Source organism: Eurosta solidaginis, chromosome 2 (assembly GCF_040869045.1).
Source record: "Eurosta solidaginis isolate ZX-2024a chromosome 2, ASM4086904v1, whole genome shotgun sequence".
Taxonomy (NCBI): domain Eukaryota; kingdom Metazoa; phylum Arthropoda; class Insecta; order Diptera; family Tephritidae; genus Eurosta; species Eurosta solidaginis.
Window position 1 is genome coordinate 36,070,044 of NC_090320.1, and position 20,948 is coordinate 36,090,991.

Genomic DNA, 20,948 nt, shown 5'->3' on the forward strand with positions numbered 1-20,948 from the left:
TGATATATTTTACAAAATGTGTTCAAAGTACATTTTTAAAGTTTTGATTAAAAATAAAAAAAAAATAAAATTTAGTATAAACAAAAACAAAATTTGAACAAAAAAATCTAAAAATTAATTACACCAAAAGGTTTTTACTTTTTTTTGGAATTTTTTTTACAGAACAAAAGTTTTACTAAAAAATAAATTTTGAAGTTTCTAAAAAAAAATTTATTTCTCGTACTACATATCAAAAAAAACTTGTTATATAAGTAAAAACAAACATTTTGGGCTCTGAAAAATGTGATAAATAAATGTTAAAAAACTTTGAAAAAAATTTTTGAATTTGATAAAATAATGCACAAAAAAATTTTTTTAATTTAAAATAATAAACAAAAAAATAATATATGAATAAAAATCCAAGAATAAATTAAACCAAAAGCTTTTAATTCTTTATGTTTAATAACACTTTTAATTTTTTTCGCAACTTAAAAAACAAAAATTTTGCTCAAGGAACGCCAGTTTTAGATTTTAAAAAAATCACGTTTTTTCTATTTTTTTTTTCAAATTATTTAATAAATTGATAATTATTATTGTATATATATAAGGACTTAAAAATTTTGCAAAAACAAACTTATTTAAAATTTTCGACACAACTTTTCAAATTTTAAATATTAATATTTTAAAAATTAGCTATTCAAACTTGAAAAAAAATGTAAGCCTGAAAAATTTTAAAAGTTTTGTTCAAGTTTGAAAAAAAAATTCCAAAGTTATAAAAATAGTTCCGTTAATTTTTAAAAAAAAACGTACGATAAAAAATGTATTTTTTTTAAGTTTGACTCATTTCTAAACGGATTTTCATATTTGAAAAAAAGTGTCTAAACCTGTTTTTTTACAAAACTAAAAAAATGGCTGCTTTTTTTAATTTACACTCATATTCAATCCAAGCGTTTACAAAATTTGCATTCTTTTTGGAATTTTTTTAATCCGAATGATCGCTAAAAATTTCTCTTTTCCCGTTTTTTAAAATGTTATTTAATTTAATTTCAAATAATCCTGAAAAATTAATTGGTATACACATTTATATATTTTCTACTTTTTTTAATTTATTTGCGTTTCTTTATTCTGCATGAAGTTACCGTTACCCGCACACATTATGCGCGTAAGCCTTTTTTCTTTTTATTTTCTCTTGTCACTAATAATAATATATATAATAATTAAAATTTCTATATTATTTTTTCTACCATAATTATAGCGCGCACGTTCCAATACATGTCACGATCCGACAACAGGTCGTCGCATACCCATACTAGAGATTTTCCCCGAAGATCTACTATGCCAAGCGAGTGCTTTAAGCAGTTCAAGCGAGCGTCTTTTTCTACTCTCATTTGCGGCGATTGTGTTGCCGTTATTTACAATGTCGCTTTGATAATTGGATTCGTAGAGCCAAATGTGAGCATAGCGTTAGTTTATGCAAAGCAGAATTTGCGCGTAAGTGTAATAATATATAGGGAAAGCGGCATATGTAGATATTAGAGTTGCCACGTAAGCAAAAAGAGATAATTATTTAAAGAAGACAAATGGTTATTGCTTTAACTATTGAACTGGTAAGAAAAAATGGAAGTTTCTAGTTTTTAAAACTGTAAAGTAATGTAAATTTCTCAACAAAAAAATATATTCTTTATTGCTAGAAAAACTGTAAAGTTGATATTATTAAGTAAAAATATAGAAAATAAGTAAATTAAACTAAGTTTATGAATGAAAAGGCAGTGACAAGTTTTTATATAGTATAAGCAAATGTACATGCGTAAATATTGTTGAAAAAAAAAGATTTAAAAAATGCCATAGCTAAGCAACTATAAAATTATGAACAAAACGTGAGAAAATAAGCAAGTAGGATGAGGTAACTCTAAGGCTATTGATTCCTAAAACAGTAAATTTTTACTAGCAACTATTATGTAACAATTAAATACATATTTTACAAAATAATTATAAAACTTGTGTTACTAAAAACATAAATAAATCAGAGTGAAGAGGAATCAAATTCGAAGGGCATTACAAGCACGATGTATGTAGATTCAGTGCGGACAAAAGAAATAGGAAACCGAAAATTTTAGTTTTTTAAAATGGAAAAGCTATTAAGAATGATTTCAGTTGTCTATAATACAGCATGTATTGAACTTTTGCCCTGTCATCGAAAAATTAGCGATTTATTATCGAAAAATGCGGGCGACCACGCTTTGAAAAATTTTTTTCTAAAATTTTGATGTTGCTTTTCACGGGGCGTGAACCCGGGATCTTCCGTGTGGTAAGCTGAGCACGCTACCATCACCCACGGTGCTCGCGGATTTTTTTTTTACAAAATATGCAAACATTTTAGTCAGTTTCCAAAAAAAATTCTAGATAACAAGTAACTATCGTTGATATATTTTACAAAATGTGTTCAAAGTACATTTTTAAAGTTTTGATTAAAAATAAAAAAAAAATAAAATTTAGTATAAACAAAATTAAAATTTGAACGAAAACGAAAACGAAAAAATCTTGAACTTTTGCCCTGTCATCGAAAAATTAGCGATTTATTATCGAAAAATATTAAATTGTTATCGAAGAAATTTCCTTTTTTGGCGATATTTTTCGATAAAGAATCGATAACGTTATGATTACAAGTCGACATATTTTACATTACAAATCGATAACTTTTCGTGAACAGCAATTCATCGGTAACAAATGTATGACCCTTGAATAACAAATCGCGAAGTCGTCCATTTTTCTATCACAAATCGCTATTTTTCGATAACAAATCGATATTTTTTCAATATAAACCCGATTACATTTCTATAAAAAATTTATAACTTTCGATAATTCATCAGTAATATATCAGCAACTCTTCTATCGTACATGCATTTTTCCGAACCCTGCTAAGTGATTCCAAAATAGTCTGGAAAAAGTTCGTAACATAATCCCTAAATCATCTTGAAATGGCTCCGGAATGTTCGCAAGATGATCTCATAACGATTTGAAAATAGTTTGGGCATAATCCCGAAATAGTCGTGAAAATATCCCGAAAAGTTCCCTAACATCTTCCCAAAAAAGTCTCAAGTATTACCTAATACAGTCTCGATAATATTCTACCCCGAAATGCCCTACATATACGATACAAAAATTACCACATATAGCCTCAAAAGGATCCCAAAATTTGCTCCGAACAATCCAGCAAAAATTTTAAAATGATCCTGGTAATACTTAGTCCATGCATAACCCCTAAAATAATGGTAGTAGATACTGCGTCACAAGCTTTCGTCAGCGTAGTTCTTATTGAAAATCATAACGCCCGATCACATTTAACACGGCGGCTACAGACCATAACGAAAACTTGACAACTACCGTAGCCAAGCATTGGCTTCTTGAATACTTTGAACGCGGCAGCTACAAGTATAAATTATAGCAAACAGAGGCAAAAAATTTTGAAAAAAAATTTATTTTTCTAAAAAAAAAAAACGCCCTAAAGAATGATTCAACTCATGTTAATTGTTGTTTACTTCTACTATTGGCAAAAGAAAAATGACGCCACTCTCCGTCGCTTGCCAAGCTGCATTCGTGACTGATTGTCGTGCAGCTCTGTTGCGCCAAAAATAACGACGCTCATAAAAACATGTGTAAAAATAAATTGATAGATGTCACTTAGTAGCCGCTGTCGTGAATCTACTCAGGTTTATAGTACGCTCTTAATTTTATAACAAGATTGCACACTGTCTGAAACGAACGCGTTGTTTGTGAGAATGTGACGTCACATAAAAACAGCTTATATATAATATCACAAAGCGAAAAATAACAACTTATGGATAGCTATTAAATTTGTTTCTCAATTTCTGGGGTGTGGGGGAACTCAAATACATTGCTCATTTGGTGCTCAATTCTGGCATCAGCGCTATCTCAATTCTCTCAATTTTGAATGAAACTTACTTGATATTAGTTTCCAAAATGGCAGCAATATTGTCTGTAAATAAAAAAAGAAATTTTATAAGCAAAAATTAATCTACAAATATATATACAAATTAGGGGTGGGAAGTAAAAAATAAAATTTTAAATTAATTCTATTACAACACAAAGTTTGGAAAATATTTGCACTAAAGACTAACGATATATATTATTACAAATTAATTTAAATAATATAATGGATATGATTTTTATGAATTTTCTTTGCCATCGGTAAAAATGTGGTTTGTTACACTTTAAAAAATTTCTGTGCGTAAAACGGTAATGCTTCCTCTTCGATTTCTAAAATGTCTCTTACCCTTCTATGAATACACTGTAGTCAACAAACAAAGGCCAACAATATGAAACACTTACTACTTAGTCTAGTTTATATTTTAGCGCAATAAAAAAAAAATATTAGGAAAAATATTAAAAATTATAGATATAGTTTAAGTAAATTTATTAGCACCAATGCAATTGATTTATTATTATACACGACAAACGAAAAATTGATTTTTAACTGGCACAATAAATTAAATATATAATAAGTTAATTTATATATAAACTAAAAAAATGATAAGGGAATGTTTTATATCAAGGAGTTTTATTTAAAAATAAAATTATTTAGTGCCCTTTTATTAGTCATTACAAACTTTGCCACTTTGGCTGATATGGACCAAGAATATGCCCTTTTACTGATTTACAAATTTTGTAAAATTGTTTAATTTTCATTTGAATTAAGTTCAAAAAGACCAACATTGGTCACATTAACCAAATTATTTTTTTTTTTTTTTATCAAATACTTTGTTTGGGGCATAAGCTTCTTTTCTTGCTAGTTAGCCATTATTAAGATATATCTCTTGGTAAACAAATATGTGTCCAAGAATCTCTCGATTTTTAGCCAAATATTTTTTTGTTTTCTTTTCTTTTTTTTTGGAATAGTTGCAAGCTTTATTCTTGAACAAAATTTTTCATATACTCTTTAAAAAAATAAAATTTTTTTTTATAATTTACAATATAACACATTTCGCCAAAATCTTTTTCAAACACGAAATATTTCTCTTAGATAAAGCGTGGCATCCCAGCGCTACGTTGATTCGTTGCCTTCTAATTAGCGGTAAAATGTAAGTATATACTGGATTACATTGAACACGGCGGCTACAGACCGCAACGACAATAAGGCAAAGCTTGATGAAAACTGTAGCCGAGCTTCGGCTACTTTGTTACCAGACCGTTTTTCAAGCAAAATAAAGACAATGGTCAGTAAACGAGAACAACCGATTACCGAAAAATATGAATCACGCTCTGTTAAGACGTACATATATGTTAGCTTGAAGAGTTGTTGCTACAACAACAACAACGAATAACAAACCTGTGAATTAATAATTGCTTGGGTAAATACGGCATTTTTCATGCGTAAATAATAGAAAAGGAAGGAAAGCAAAGTAAAAGGTAGAACAAAAAGGAGCGGAAATGAAAGAAAAGGAAATGAAAAAAACTGTTATCGACAAATTATCGGATTGGGATCGACGGTTCACGGGCGCTCTACACATTTATGTTGGTTATGATACCGGTTTGTTATCCATTTGTTATCAGTCTATTATCGGTTTGCTACAGGCGAGATATAGACGAGCTATCGATTGCCATCGAAGAGTTATACATTATTTATCGATAGCAAACGTTATCGATGTTTTATGGACTTAATATTGAAAACTCATCGTAAAAATAATAGTTCGTTATTTGGTATCGAAAAGTCGTCGATTTCTTTTTGAAACAATTTAGATTTTTCTGGAAAAAAATATTGATATGTTATGGAAAAGTTATCGGTTATTTACAGAAATATTATGGATTTGTTATCGAAAAATATAAATTAGTTATCCAAAAAATATCGATTCTCTATCGAAAAAATGCCCGTTTGTCAACGAAAGTTTATCGATTTGTTATCGAAAAATATCCATTTGTTATCGAAAAACTTACGAAAAAACATCGATTTCGAAAACAAATCGATAACTTTGCGAAAGCAATTAGGTAGTTCTCGATAACTAATGGATAACTTTTCAATAACAAATATATGGATACTATTTCGATAGCTAATCAATAGTAAATCGATATTTAAAAAAAAAACATTTGGAACTATTCGATAATAAACCTATTAAAAGTGTATAATTTACCAATAATGTACCGATAACTCTTCTATAAGTGGTTTAATGGATAACAACTCGTTAACACGTCGATAAAATGCTGCTGACAATCCGAGAATAATAACATGCCTACAGCTTTTTGTATTAATAAATGAACTATTCCAAACCGTGCTAAATGATTGCTGAAATAGATGCTAATATAATCCAGAAATTATCTCAAAATATATGCGGAATGATGTCAAGATGATGAACTAATGATTTTAAAACAGTCCTGATATGGTACTGAAATAGTCCCTGAATTGTGAAAAAGTTTCGAAATTATCCCAAAGTTATCAACCAACTGGCAAGAAATGATATTAAATAGGTTCTGGAAATAGCCCCTTTATGACCCAAAAAAAAAGGAGCAGGACATAGTACGGTGTATCTGTAGAACAAAAATTATTTGCAGACTCTTACAATAAACTAATGTTAAGTTTACATTATGTGCATTCTAACAGAGCAGAGAGATTTGTCGCTACAAAAACAACAAGAGCGAGTTACCATTCCCGAAACGTATTTTAGTGGCAAAATAACAGTTTTAAAAAATTCCTAGGCAATAACGCACACGAAAAGAAAAAATCTGAAAATAAAAATTCGTCACTTTCAAGGACCAAAAAAATTCAGAAATAAATATTCCTCACTGAGAAAACTCTTTTCTCTTTTTGGATAACGGTTGTCAGGGTGATAAATCAAATTGCCTTTTCTGGCTAACCGTTCAATGTAAACTCTGTCAATAAAACATTGCTCACAGATACGTATTGAATGGGTTAATATGTAAAATTCCGGTCAACCCAACAAATTTAAAAAAAAATATATATTTTCTGTTTTTTTACTAACAATTTTGCACTTGCCTTCTATATATTTAATATTTTCGTTTTTAATTTTCTAACTTTCGCTATTTTCATTTATGAAGTGACAATCGTGATACTAATTATAATTAAATAAACAGCAAACTTTTACAATTAAGCAACCATAGTTGTAAAAATCACATAAGCATAAAAAAATCGACAGTTAAATTTTTATGTATGTATAAGTATATACGCAATATACATATACATATGTAAATGTATATTATAATTAAAAAATTATTTAAATTGTATAAAAAAATAAAAAAAAAAAAATTGTAAAAATCTAGGCGCATAATAATAAATTCAGAAACTCAACAAAATAAACAAAAAACACCATGCAAATTTAAAAAAGTTATAAAACATATATAACTTAAAAAAATGCTGCCGAAATTAAGTACAGTGCATTTTTGAAATGTGAGTTTTGTGCAAGAAATATATACAACAAAAAACAGTTATAAATTAAAAACTAAAAAAAAGTTGAGAATTGAAAAGAAGTGATGAATTTTGATTTTAAAAACGAATAACTTATGAATAAAGGTAAAAAAATATAAACCAACTGATGCATTTATCACAAAGAACAACAATGTCAACAATAGGAACGCTTATAACTAAAAAAGAAATTGTCATAGAAACAAATTATTTAAGTAGTTTAAAATTTTCAATTCAATTTAAAATTGTGCGAGAATAACTATTTTTTTTTTTTTAAGTATAACCCTACAAAGGGCATTTATGTAAGGAAACAAAAAATTTTCTTTTGCTGAATAACAGCACTTTTCTTTAAATTTCGCTTCGTTTCATTCATATTAACTTTTCAAAGTATAAATGTTTTGGCTATGGGTAAATATTATATTAAATAACAACAAAACAGGGCAAAAGATAAGCTGGGATAACTTTGACTTTGGACTACGTGATTAGTATAACGGGAGCCCTGAAAATTGGTATTGCGTATCATTGTGCGCATCCCAACGGCTCCATACCTGAGCTTCGCAAATGATCTTGGGGCCAAAAAAGAGGTGGAATGTTGGCACAAGGATGCGGAAATGGCGGAATACACTATACATGCATATGCGGATGTTTCCAAATTAACAGAAGGGGGTCGGATCCGCTATTTATTATGTCGATCCAGAAATAAGTAAATTCTACATGCTGCCAGATCACTGCATTGTCTTCAAGGCAGAAACTGTAGCCGTGCAGAAAGCAACGCAAATTCTGTTCAGGCGGCGATTACAGCAATAATCGCAGCAGATGTAGGTTGCAGTGTGAGCTACAGGAAGAAACGGTTGAGTACGTTCTGTGCTCGTTAGCAGTTATTTGCTAAGAGAGCGGAGTTATTCTATAACATAAGTCCTCGTACTAAATTAGGAGTTTTCCGTTTGGTCGTCCAACAAATTCTGGTAACGCGTTGGCATATTCAGTCTACGTTAGGTCTTTACTGACCGGCTACCTCAACCTAACTTAACCTACCCCAGTTGTTATTTTTCAAGTTATTTTGCCAATTTTAAATTGAAAATATTTTTCTCAAATTTTGTTTCATATGTATGTTGTGTGACCTTGGTTCGTTTTCAAAATTTATATATTGATCCTTTGCTTTAATAGATAAAATAATGAAATAATTAGCTATTAATATATAAAAAATCATTGAAAAATATTTATAATATACAAATAAAAAATAAACTCACACACCATTGTAAAAATTAATTTAAAAAAACCTAAACATTACGAAAATTTGTAGCATAATACACTAATCGTATTACATAAACACACATACATTCATGCATTACAAACCAACAGCACAACACTATTGTTTTTACATACATACATAAATACATAAATAAATAAAAATGTTTTTGTGCTGTTGGCGTTGTATTGAAAGTGTCACGAATTTTTAAGCATTAAAAGAAAATAGTTGTAAAATTAAGTGAAAATGACCAAAACTATATGAATAAAAGAGCAAAAGAGTATGAATGACTAAGAAAATACAAAAATTAAAAAAAAAAATTGTTTTATTTTTCGAAAAGTGAGCTGCCTTAGAAAGAGAAATTAATGTGGAATCACAGTGCTCATTGGATAAAGCACCAGATTGTGTTACGTACGGTGATGGTTTGAAACCCAATGATGAATTAATTACCAAGATAATGATTTCTTTTTAAAAACTAGATTATCTGAAAGACTTTGTTCTGCCCGAAATTTAATCATTTTAAAAGTGAGCTTCGCTTCCCCTTCTCACTCTCTATATTATTATCTCGAATTTTTCTTCTAATTTTTGTTCATATGTTATTCCATTTATCTAGCTCCGAATTACGAACCCACTCACACTCCCACTCTCACTCCTACTCTCATTCCTACTTCCACTCCTACTCCTTACTTCACTGCTACTCCCTTGCCTATTCCCACACCCACTCTTACAACCACTAACACTCTCCTTTCCATTCCCACTACAACCTCTAGTTCCTTTCCCTTCCCTACAACCACAACTACTCTCACTAACACTCCCACTACCACTGCCTATCTCAGTTCCACTCCCTTTACCTCTCTCACCTCAATTTCCTTATATAAAGAACTAGCTTATACCCGTGGGTTTTACCCCACGTTTCTATAGAAATATGCAGGCTGCGCGTAACTGACCATGGGTAAAACATGAGTTGGTAAGATTGACTTCTGCTACAGCTAATGACTGTTGTTGTATGATATATTCATATTTGTAACAGGATTCCCCTCGCGTAGGTGAGGTTGACAATTGACTTGCAGAAGCTCTGAAGCTTGAAATGTTTGTATTGCGCTCATCAATCCTTTGATTTGCAGCTAATGGTCGCCCTTGAGCTTCATTGAATAGGAAATTTGAGGCATTTAAAATTTAAAAGACAAATCTATCGGTATCAATGGAATCCTTGGTTTTAAACTTTTTTGTTTTCGAAATTTTCCAATAAAATGAATTGCTTCAATGACATTTGTAATAGTTTTGTGATGGAAAGCCTTGTTCTTCCCACTACATAAGCGTGGAGAATCGAAATAACGAAGCATAAATATTATGATATTATGGGCCATTTTTTAAGGATCAATCGATGAGGAGATATTTCTGATGGCTCAAAAGAGCTAATAAACTCAATCGATTATGCACAGCTTGGGACTCTTCTACAACTGTGTTAATAGAGTGATAAGTTGTCTTGGTTCTATCGATATTAACAGCCTCATTTTAAGGTGCATAAATTGCCTTTTCTAAAAGCCTTTTATAGTTTGTAAAGATAGATTCAATATCTGGAAGAAACATTAGCTATTAAAGCTTCAGGTGATGTCATAATTTCTCAAAAACTTGCAGGAAAAGAAATCAAATTTGTTAGAAAAGAAATATGAATTCTGCCATAATTAATTTCAAGAAGTTGGTCAGCAAAAGCTGCTGCTGAAGGGTTTCCGTCAAAATGCCCCCTCTTTAGAAATAAAGAGTAAATTATTGTACGTAAAGCCGTCTATAGACGAAAAAGCACACAGTTACTTCAACTGCGGCTGTTCCAGCAAGTAAGAGGAAAGCACCACCTTGGGATGATCATTACACCTTAAATTATTAAGGGTTCGGTCTAAAACTTGCAGCGACTGTTTATGAGTCATGGTGCACACATCGCACACCCTCGCTTTGGCATGACCATTTGCTTATGTTGCACTTCGGTGTATGAGATGTTTGCAGACAGTGGTCATTTAAATGCGGAGTTGTACATCCACTATACAAAGGGTATCCGCGGTATCGGAGAAAGCAACTGCCATAGTGATTTCCTTTTTGCTCTTACATCAATTAATATAGAACTAAACAGAAATATTTTTCTGCGGTTCCTCCAGGCGTCTCCGAAAATACCAACCCTAAAGATAACATAAAAGAATACTAAAGGAATGACAGCCAAACCAAACTCTGCAATCAAACTTTACGTGCTCAAATAACCTATGTTTTTAAGGCAGCCACACTTCTGAAAGTCCCATTTGTCTTGATTTTTTTTTTTCAATTTCATATATTACTGGTGCTGTTAGGACTTAACGTCATATAGCTCCTTACCAATTATCATTATTCCATTTGTATGAGAGGTGCCACGCCCCTTCTTATTCACCCCTTATTTTCTTAGTGGTGTTAGGGGTTGATCCACTTTAACTCTTTACTGGATTTCAATGTTCTTGGAATACTTCCAGAGTTATGCTGTATCAAACATTCCATTTGTATTGTAGGTGCCACTCCCTCTCTCTCTATATTGAAGTTATGTTTAGCCTATGACCATCTTTGGAAGGTTTATAGTGGGTGCTTCAAATTTAGTTGTGATCGACCGATCCGTTTATGGCGCAACCCGATTTATACCTACATACAAACATTCATAATTTTAACTTTATATATATATATATAGATAGAAGCTGTGGATAGACTGAAGTTAACAAAAAATTTTAACGGCGGAAGATTACTAAACATCGAAAAGGAATAACAGCCAAACAACTCTGCAGGCAAACTTTAGCTGTTATAATAATCTAAGTTTGAACGGCAGCCGTAGTTCTAAAATATCCCATTTGTAGGGTAGATGCCACGCCCCTTTTCCCCAATTCCACATTTTACTGGAGGTGTTAGGACTTAACCTCATATAGCTCCTTACCAATTTTCATTATCCTACCATTACTACATCCAGAGATATGCAGTATGATAAATTCCATTTATATGCGAGGTGCCACGCCCCCTTCTCTCCCATCCCACATTTCCTTGGGGTGTTAGGGATTGACCTCATACAACTTGTTACTGAATTTCAATTTTCTAGCATGAATAAGGTTATGTCGTACCAAATATTCATTTTGCATGGGAGGTGCCCCTTTTATATATCGATATTATTTTCAGCCTATGACCATCCTTGGAAGGTTCCTAGTGGGTTGTGCAAATTTGGTTGTCATCGCTCGATCCATGGTTCAATTATACAGGTTGGCTCATCCCATCAGCTGATTTTATTTATGTCATTGCATGGTCGAAGGGATTGTCAAAAGGAGATGGCAAACTCAAAATGAATCCAACACATTGACAACATTTTACTTACACATACAAAAACTGCTAAGTTTTATGTTTCCATTCCATACCATTCGCACCAACACCAATACACAGATTTTGACAATTTGAACAGACATATTTGGTTGCTTTACAGATGAGCCAACCATGTATAGTTGAACCATGGGTCGATCCGTTTAGGACGCAACTCGATCTATACCTACATACATACATACATAATTTGAATTTTATATATATAGATCTATATACCAAATTTGGAATACCTGCTTCACCTAGCTGATCGATTTGAATTTTTAATTTTGTTTTTATAAACCACTACGAAACTATGTAATACTAATACAGCTAACAACTTTCAAATCGCATTCATTTATATATGAATATATGAATAATAAATAAATAGATAATTGAAACGTTCTCCCGCTCTATAAAACTCCTGTCTTTACTCTGCATTGTAGGTTCAGCAAAAAGAAAAATATGTATACTCTTTCCTCTCCATCCTGTCTTCTACCTTTGGTCTCTCTTTCACTTTCTCGATCACGACTCCCACTTAATTCCTCTCACTCAACCTCTCTCTTCATCTCTTTTCCTTCTCTAGGTTCCTCTCCTTTCTATCTTTCCACATTTTAATCTTGAATACCCACTTCCACTTTCTTACCTCTCCGACACCCTCTATCTAAGTTTCTTCCACTGTCCTTCCCCTTCTCTTCGTCTCTAATTCCCACGCATCTCTTTTATGTTACCTTTTCTCCTTTTCAGTCTATGGCATTTTGTGCGTTTCTGCCTTACCCTCTCGCTTTTCTTCTTAACTATCACCCGATGGTAAAACCCTCATTAACTCCTTCATAAGCACATGTTGCGATCACCTCCATATTTTGGTTTTTATCTGGGTACATGGGTACAAACATGAAACTAAAGGCCACTAACAAACCATGTACGAAATTTTATGAAGCTAACGCAGATTTTTAAAATTCATTCATCCGATTAAAAATATGATGAAATCGGTGAGGACTCCCGTACGAGTAGAAGAAAGGATTGTCCGACTGTACCCATAGGCGAACTAAGAGGACCTCTCTAACATAATCAGTAGGAGTACAAAGAGGACGTGCCGAAAAGTACCTATAGGATGAAGGGTAAAGGAGAGTGGACAAGTAATCAGTAAGCGGAAAGATAAAATTGGTCTCTCCAGGTCAGGTACAATTGGCCTCTCCATAAGACATTCTCAAACAAGAGTTAAAACTCCAACTCATATAAAGAGATAAAAACTGGCGATAGTCGCAGCCGTTGCGGCTCATACTTTGCATTGTAAATACAACCCACAGCTTACCACACCAAGGAAGTATCCTTGTCATACGGTTGCATACATTTTCCACACCGATATGTCTAAAAATATACCAGTAAAGTATATGCTTACTCGCAAGTAAGCCGTAAAAATAATACTCAAAAAGAAAAAATACGAAAAAATTGCCATACCACTTAAATATGAAATATGTGAAACGAAAACCTTAATATGCAACTTAACACGAAAAATATATATCACACACCCACCATGTGCTATACATCAATATGTCTTTTTCTGTCGCAACAACTGCACCTTTGACACGACCATGTAAGCCTGAGCCCTATTACCTGCTCTACTGCACTTTTGCTGCATGAATGGCGAGTGAAAGTAAAATAAGAACAATGAAAAGTGAATAAGTGTCAATGCTAAAATATGCTGCGACAACGAAGCGATTTATACGAGCACGTACAGTCTGCTGTGTGCGACCAAAGTGACCCGGCACGTATTTGCAGTGCAGTACGAATGTTTTTGCGTTGAAGAGAGTTTGTACCAAAAACGAAAGCTATATTAAATCATATACGGCTCCACATATTATGCTTACCTTGAAATAGTCAGCAAAGCCAGATGTGTTTCATCGCTTTTTTTATAACAAGTATATTTTTACAATTTTACCGCCTTTGTGGCAAACAGAAACACAAACGAACATATTTGATCCCCTCCTATCTAAGTAGTTCAACACAAAAAGTACCTCAACATGATTGGTGGTGCTTTGTATATATATTCGTACATAAAACACAAAGCATACTTTTTGGCGTGCAAAAAAACGAAAAGCATACTTAAATCACTTGTGTTTTCTTTTGCATACTTCTAGGCGCTTAAAAGGCAAGGAAATGTGCTTAACATCTGCTTACATATGTGGTAATGAGCCTCTTTTTCTTACTTCTTGTAATATTATTTACAATTTTTGTAATATTATTTGTTTATTTTTTCACCCTCTTTTATTATATTTCTTGCAAATACTTTCCAAGTTTTTGCGGCTTTGCTTTCACCAAGTACAAATGAACTGCAAATGAGCGCCCAAAAGTATGCACCCGGTAATAAATGCGGTTGAATCACAAAAGGAACAAAAGGATAATGGCAAAACTGTTTTACAAAAGAAACCATAATATAGTCATTTATGTTTGTAAACAAGTTTGAATATATATGTATGTATTCTTAAATATTTCCATTTTTGTCACGACAGAGGTCAACATATCTCATTATACTCAGAGTGCTTTGCACACAGAGTATATTAACTTTGATTGGGTAACGGTTGGTTGAACAGGTATAAAGGAATCGAGATAGATATAGACTTCCATATATCAAAATCATCAGTATCGAAAAAAAATTTGATTGAGCCATGTTCGCCCGTCCGTCCGTCTGTCCGTTAACACGATAATTTGAATAAATATAGAGATATCTTCACCAAATTTGGTACACGAGCTTATCTGGTATAGATTGGTATTGAAAATGAGCGAAATCATATGATAACCACGCCCATTTTTTATATATACAACATATTGGAAAACACAAAAAACCTTATTATTTAGTAAATAATACACCTAGAATGTTGGAATTTGACGTGTGGACTGATATTGAGACTCTTAATAAAAATTTAAAAATAAATTTAAAATGGGCGTGGCACCGCCCACTTGTGATAAAATCAATTTTACAAATATCATTAATCATAAATCAAAAATCGTTAAACCTATCGTAACAAAATTCGGCAGAGAGGTTGCCCTTACCATAAGGAATGTTTTGAAGAAAAATTAACGAAATCGGTTAAGGACCACACCCACTTTTATATAAAATAATTTTAAAAGGTTCGTGGACGAATAAAATAAGCTATATATTTGCAAAAAAGAGCTTCATGGCAATGGTATTTCATTTCCCATTTAAAAAAATGGGTGTGGCACCGCCCCTCTTATGACTAAGCAATTTTTTATGTTGCGGGAGCCATAACTCAAAGAAAAATTAACGGATCGTATTAAAATTGGGTACACATATTTTCCTTATAGCAGAAAATATTTCCAGTAAAAATGGACGGGATCGGTTAAAAACCACGGCAAAATAGATATTAAACAAGCCTAAAAGGGTCGTAGACTAGAATAATAAGCTATAACTTAGACAAAAATAGTTTTGAATCAATGCTATTTCACTTAACAAGTTTTATTGATAGAGGAAATGAGGAATTTTTTTTTAAACTGGCGGTGCCACGTGTTATGTAGAAAAGTAATTTATCTTAAATGAAATGTACAATTGAAGCTCACGCTGAGTATATAATGTGTGGTTACACCCGAACTTAGACACCTTTACTTGTTTTGGATTTACTTAAGTTGCAGTTTGCTTGCCTCCTCCCTCCTGGAAGTATTAGCAAACTTATAATGGCATGAAATATGACTCCTTGCGTATTTGGTTGTAAGCTCATAAGAGCGTTTAATACATACAGTCATACTTCTACTCCTACTTAGCAAATTAGGGCCTCTTTGTCACATTTTTACATTTGTAGATAACCTTACAACATCATATGGCTCACTCATTTTTGTGGTTGCTTTAAAAATTTCGCATATTCACTTTTCTGATTTCGCATTTAAACTTATCTGGCGCTTTAGGCACAAATATACGTATTTACTTACGTAAAATGTAATATTAGTTAAATATTTATCAAGTAAGATTCGAGGTTTACCCATACAAAAACAATTTTTGTGAAGTTTATAGGGCAGATCAATTTTAAAGTTAAAATAAGATAAAATAACGTAATGAACTAAAGAAGAATCGAAAGAGAAACAGAGATCAAGCAAAATTAAAGGAAACTGCTACCAAAAACTGAACTGAAATGTAGCGAAATGAAATCAACCCGGCACATAAAATGAACGGAAGCAAAATGAATGAAGCCGAAAACTGGAACAAAACGAAAGTAATTGACAAGAAATCATAACTGAGGAACTATAACAAAATCAAACTGAAACTGAAATAAAACATAACCAGTAATTAATGGAGACAAAATAATTAAATGGAGTTTGAACGAAAAAAAAGAAACAGAGATGGGACTGAAATAGACAAAAAAACGTGAACTGAAGCCTAAAGCTGGAAAGAAATGAAAAGAATTGAAATGAAATCGTAACTGATGGCGGAAATATAACAAAATGAAACTGGAACTGAAACTGAAATGAGACGTAAACAGTCATTAATAGAGATAAAACGATAAAATTGAGATGAAACGAAAAAAAGAAACAACGCTGAGACTGAAATCAACAAACACAAAAAGGGGTACTGGTACCGAAACCAAATTGAAAAAATGTAATGAAAACAGAACGCAAATGAAATTAAACAAGAGCTGAAACCGTAATGGAGTCGAATGGAACAGAAACTAGGATAGAAACCCAAAACAAATGGCACAGAACCGAAGAGGCCCAAATTGAAATTAATGGAAGCAAAACGAGGCCAAGATCGAAACCAAAAAATTACAAAAACCGTAAACGAAATGGAAGCAGCTAACAAAAACGAAGTTAGAACCTGATTCAAAAGCGGCAAAATACCGAAATCCAGGTCACATTCGGAGCTGAAAGTGAAACAGAAAGGCAAGATAATAAAACGATATTATAACTGAAATCAGAGCTATAACAAAATGAAAGTGGAACTGAAATAGAAATAAAACAAAACCAGTAACTAATGGAAATGAAACGAAAGCAAAACGAAACTTGAACCGAAAACGAAAGCGAATAAGAAACACAAAATGAAGCTAGGAACGAAATCGATACGAAACTGGAATGGACAGCACATAAATAAAAATTTAAATGATAACATAAAACATAACGGGAATTAAATGAAACAGAGCTGAAACCGAAATGAAAGCAAATGTAACAATAACTGAAACAGGAACCTAAATGAAATTAAACCCTTTTTGTTAAATACTCAAACAACCGCGGCATCTTAACAGCTGAAAATGATCGATTCGACGTAAGTACCTACCGTCGTCGACCTAATCTTACGATTCACTCATGTACACGGGTAATAGACTGTTTGACCAGCGCCCAATAATCGCTCTCCTTGGTAACAATTGATGATGTGAGTGGGCACACTATCACGTTGGTGGGGCCTATCTAGAACGTCTTCCAATCTATTTGCTATGGTACCGGACTGCAATACAACTCCATATTCGAGCTAACCAACCCTTTGGTATTTGGATACTAATCAATGCCACACAGATACTCACTAAGGCCTTTTCCAAATAGCACGAAATGTGGCAAGGTCCGTGTGATATCTGCTCCCCGTGGTACCAACTTTAAAGTCTTTGGTCAAAATCCCGGTTTAGTATCCAACTAGGCCATACTGGTGGCCTAGAAACCAAAAATAAAAATATAAGATGGAGTTAGAAGCCCCAAAAATTTTAAAGACTCTGACCAACAATTGTCACTTTCTGTCTTCTCCCTCTGAACACGTCCAAAGCATACCATTTACTCATTTAACAATTATTCCCCAACTGCTTAAATCCCTAATGTCCTTGAACATCTGTCGATACAGTGCGACATATCGGCAAACCAACAACATGGTGTATGTTGTATACTACGGATACGGCCGAGACTATGAGCAGTAGTAACCGTACAAGGAGGACCGAGAGATAGCACGACGACTGAGGACTTAGTCGTTCCACGCAACGCGAGCAGGCTTACATTTATCTGAGTGGAGACGTCACGTCTTCCAGGGGCTCAGTCAACTCCGCAAGCACTTAAAGAAATCCGGCGGATAAGAAAGCAGCTACTTGAACCTTTAACACACTTTCAAACAACACTATGTATGTCCTGTATGTAATGTTTCTCCACATGACCAGTTTTTCACTTCCAATGTGAAACCCACGCCTCACGTGGGTGTAGTCTTTGAAACAACAAGTTTTCTTAACTCACGTTAGAGAATATCTATAACAAGTTGTCAGTGATCGCAAGTATTGGTTGGGGCGAAGCAGTGTTACAATAGGGAGAAGAAAGGAAATAATATGACAGAAAAATTTAAAAGAGATCCGAAGCAAAGTTATACCAGAAATAAAAGGAAATAAAACCTGACCGAGACCAAAACTGAAAAAACGATAGAAATCGAATAACGCGAAAAGAAAACTGCTAACAAAACTGAAGCCAGAACCCGGACCGAAATGCTAGCCGAATGTTGGTTTTGAAGTGAAGAAGTAGCCTCACGGGAGAAATCTGGAGACATTCGTCGAATCTCCAATAGAATCAAGGATTTTTCACTTACAATTCAATCTTGACTTCACTCTTATATACATACGCACTAATGCATCGGAATGTAAGACCAATACTACATCCTTGGTTAATTTAAGTAAGTATCCATACTATTATATATCTACACTAGAAGACCCGGCAGACGTTGTCCTGCTCTAAATTTGGCCTATCTGCATACATTTTAATAAGCTTTTTCCGTCTGACTCTGCCCTCCCCCCTCTTCAGTTTTTCCTAACCCTTTTATGCACTCCTCCCTCCGCCTTTTTCGCTTCATATATCTCCATCTTCTTCTCATTCTATCGCTTTCTCAATCTCCTTATCCTTCTATCTTTTCTCTTCTCTCAATTTCTTCTCATTCTTCTGCATCCCTTATTGCCTGTCCCAGAGGGTGGTATGTATTTTATTCCAGTCCCAGTCCCACTCCGAGTCTCAGTCTCAGTCCCAGTCCCGCTCCGAGTCTCAGTCCCAGTCCTAGTCCTAATCCTAGTCCCAGTCCGACTCTGGATAATATATTACTCTATACTAAAGCACTCATCAACAGCTTTCATTTGATATCTATATTGTATAAACACTGTCTAGGCATTCATTGGCCCACGTTTTGGCCTATATCTCGAGACCCTAGTCACCCAGGGGTATGAAAATTACCCTCTACACAACTAAAGACTCTCCTGAAGAGGTCATAGTACCTATAAATCTCGGGCCCCCTCAGAAACCCCCCCCCTTCCCCACCCTCTCGACGGGCCTGGTGATGTGCTATACTTTATATCATTCGCTATAATATTTTTTATTGATAAGCAGGTTGTTTAATTAAACACCAAGCAATTACACGGAAGTATATCCGCACCACCTGAAAATATGAGTGCCATTGCGTATAGGTAACATTTTATTATTACGTATAAACAAATAAAAAAATTTGCAATAAAATAATATTGCGACTATAAACTGAGATATAACCTATCCTATCTCTCAAGTTAGATCAAGCTACATACGGGGTGCAAAACAAATTCAAAATCGGTTCAGTATTTTAGGAGTCCATCGCGCCCAAAAATGTTGAGACACGTATTTTTTATATATTAAGATATTTCCACAACGACCACCCATTAATTTAAATATCTATGGCTTTTACTTTGTCAATTACGACAGATCAGCCGGTCAAAGGTCCTACAGCGAAAAAGTAAATGAGCCAAGCTGATTTGAAATGCGTTTTCTGTGCGCATTCCAATCCATCATCTCTGCAAGCTTACTAACGTAGAAGACATATATCGTCCGATATTTATCCTATCGCTAGCAGCCAAGACCCTTGAAGCCGTCCTGCTCCCATATTTCACCACAAACCTACGACTTGCCAATCATTAGTATGACTTCCGAAAACCACGTAGCACCACCATCGCACTAAATGTCATCAAAGCACAAATTATTTGCGGATTGGATCGAGAGCCCCAACATAGAACAGAACTCGTAGCGCTAGACTTATGAAAAGCTTTTACTGCAAGCATTGGAAAACTTGGAAGGGTCCACTGTGCTCTCATTGCGTATGCCAAATGACAATCACTTAAATTTTTTGTACACCCATTCCCCAGAAATCTTCAACACAATGGAAGCGAGGATTGAAATGCTGAACAAATATTTTCTACTAAATACCCAGAAAGTATTTCAACAGACATCTGAATGAGGATGCCCCGCCACTAAGGAACTTAAGAAATTATCTCTGTATGCACTTTGAAGAAATCCGGCACTTAAAAAGTCAGCCGTATGCAGAAAAGGGGCACGGAAAGGCTCTCAGAGACATGCACGAACACTCGACGGTTTACTATGCCAGATATTGCCTGGTAAACCCCGCTCTTAAAGACAAATACCCTGAACTCGCAAGTTGAGGGAAGCAACCTTCCCCGGGAGACGCGCGTCACTCTAGCTCAGCTTCGATCTGGATAGTGTAGTAGGTTAACCTGTTATTTATCCAGAATTTACCGCGCAATATCCAATGTATGTGCTGCTTCTAACGTCGTCTCCCTACAAGACACCAAACATCATTTCAATTTCAATGTGAAACCAACACCTCCAACACGCTTATCCATTTGGTCCAAGCCTGTTGCAATAGCAAATTTCCGTCGACTTCCATGGTAGGGTATTGATGACAATTTGTGAGTGATCACAGCTGTTGGATGGGTCACAACAACAACAGCAACTGGGTATAAGAAAAGAAGTTAGGCTGCAGCTGTACTAATTGCTTTAACCAGTAAATAGCAATAAAAGAGCAAACATCTTACCACTCAAAACGCCAGCAACGTTACTTTTAGTCAGCAATATTAAACATTCGTTTACCGCTAGTTTATTGTTACATACAAATACTTTTAATACTACGAAGCTGTCCTTGATTGCGTTCAATTTGTTAATTGC

General features: G+C 33.7%; 1 protein-coding gene across 1 annotated transcript in view; it reads left to right on the top strand.

Annotated features, from left to right (window-relative positions):
• The window catches only part of LOC137239546 (chaoptin), a 707,303-nt gene extending 698,370 nt beyond the window's left edge, over window positions 1-8,933 (top strand). The window contains exon 10 of the mRNA XM_067764973.1: window positions 1,235-8,933. Coding sequence (XP_067621074.1) covers window positions 1,235-1,408 — 174 coding nt within the window. The 3' untranslated portion in view covers window positions 1,409-8,933. The remainder of the gene's footprint in view (window positions 1-1,234) is intronic.
• Window positions 8,934-20,948: the final 12,015 nt, after the last annotated feature.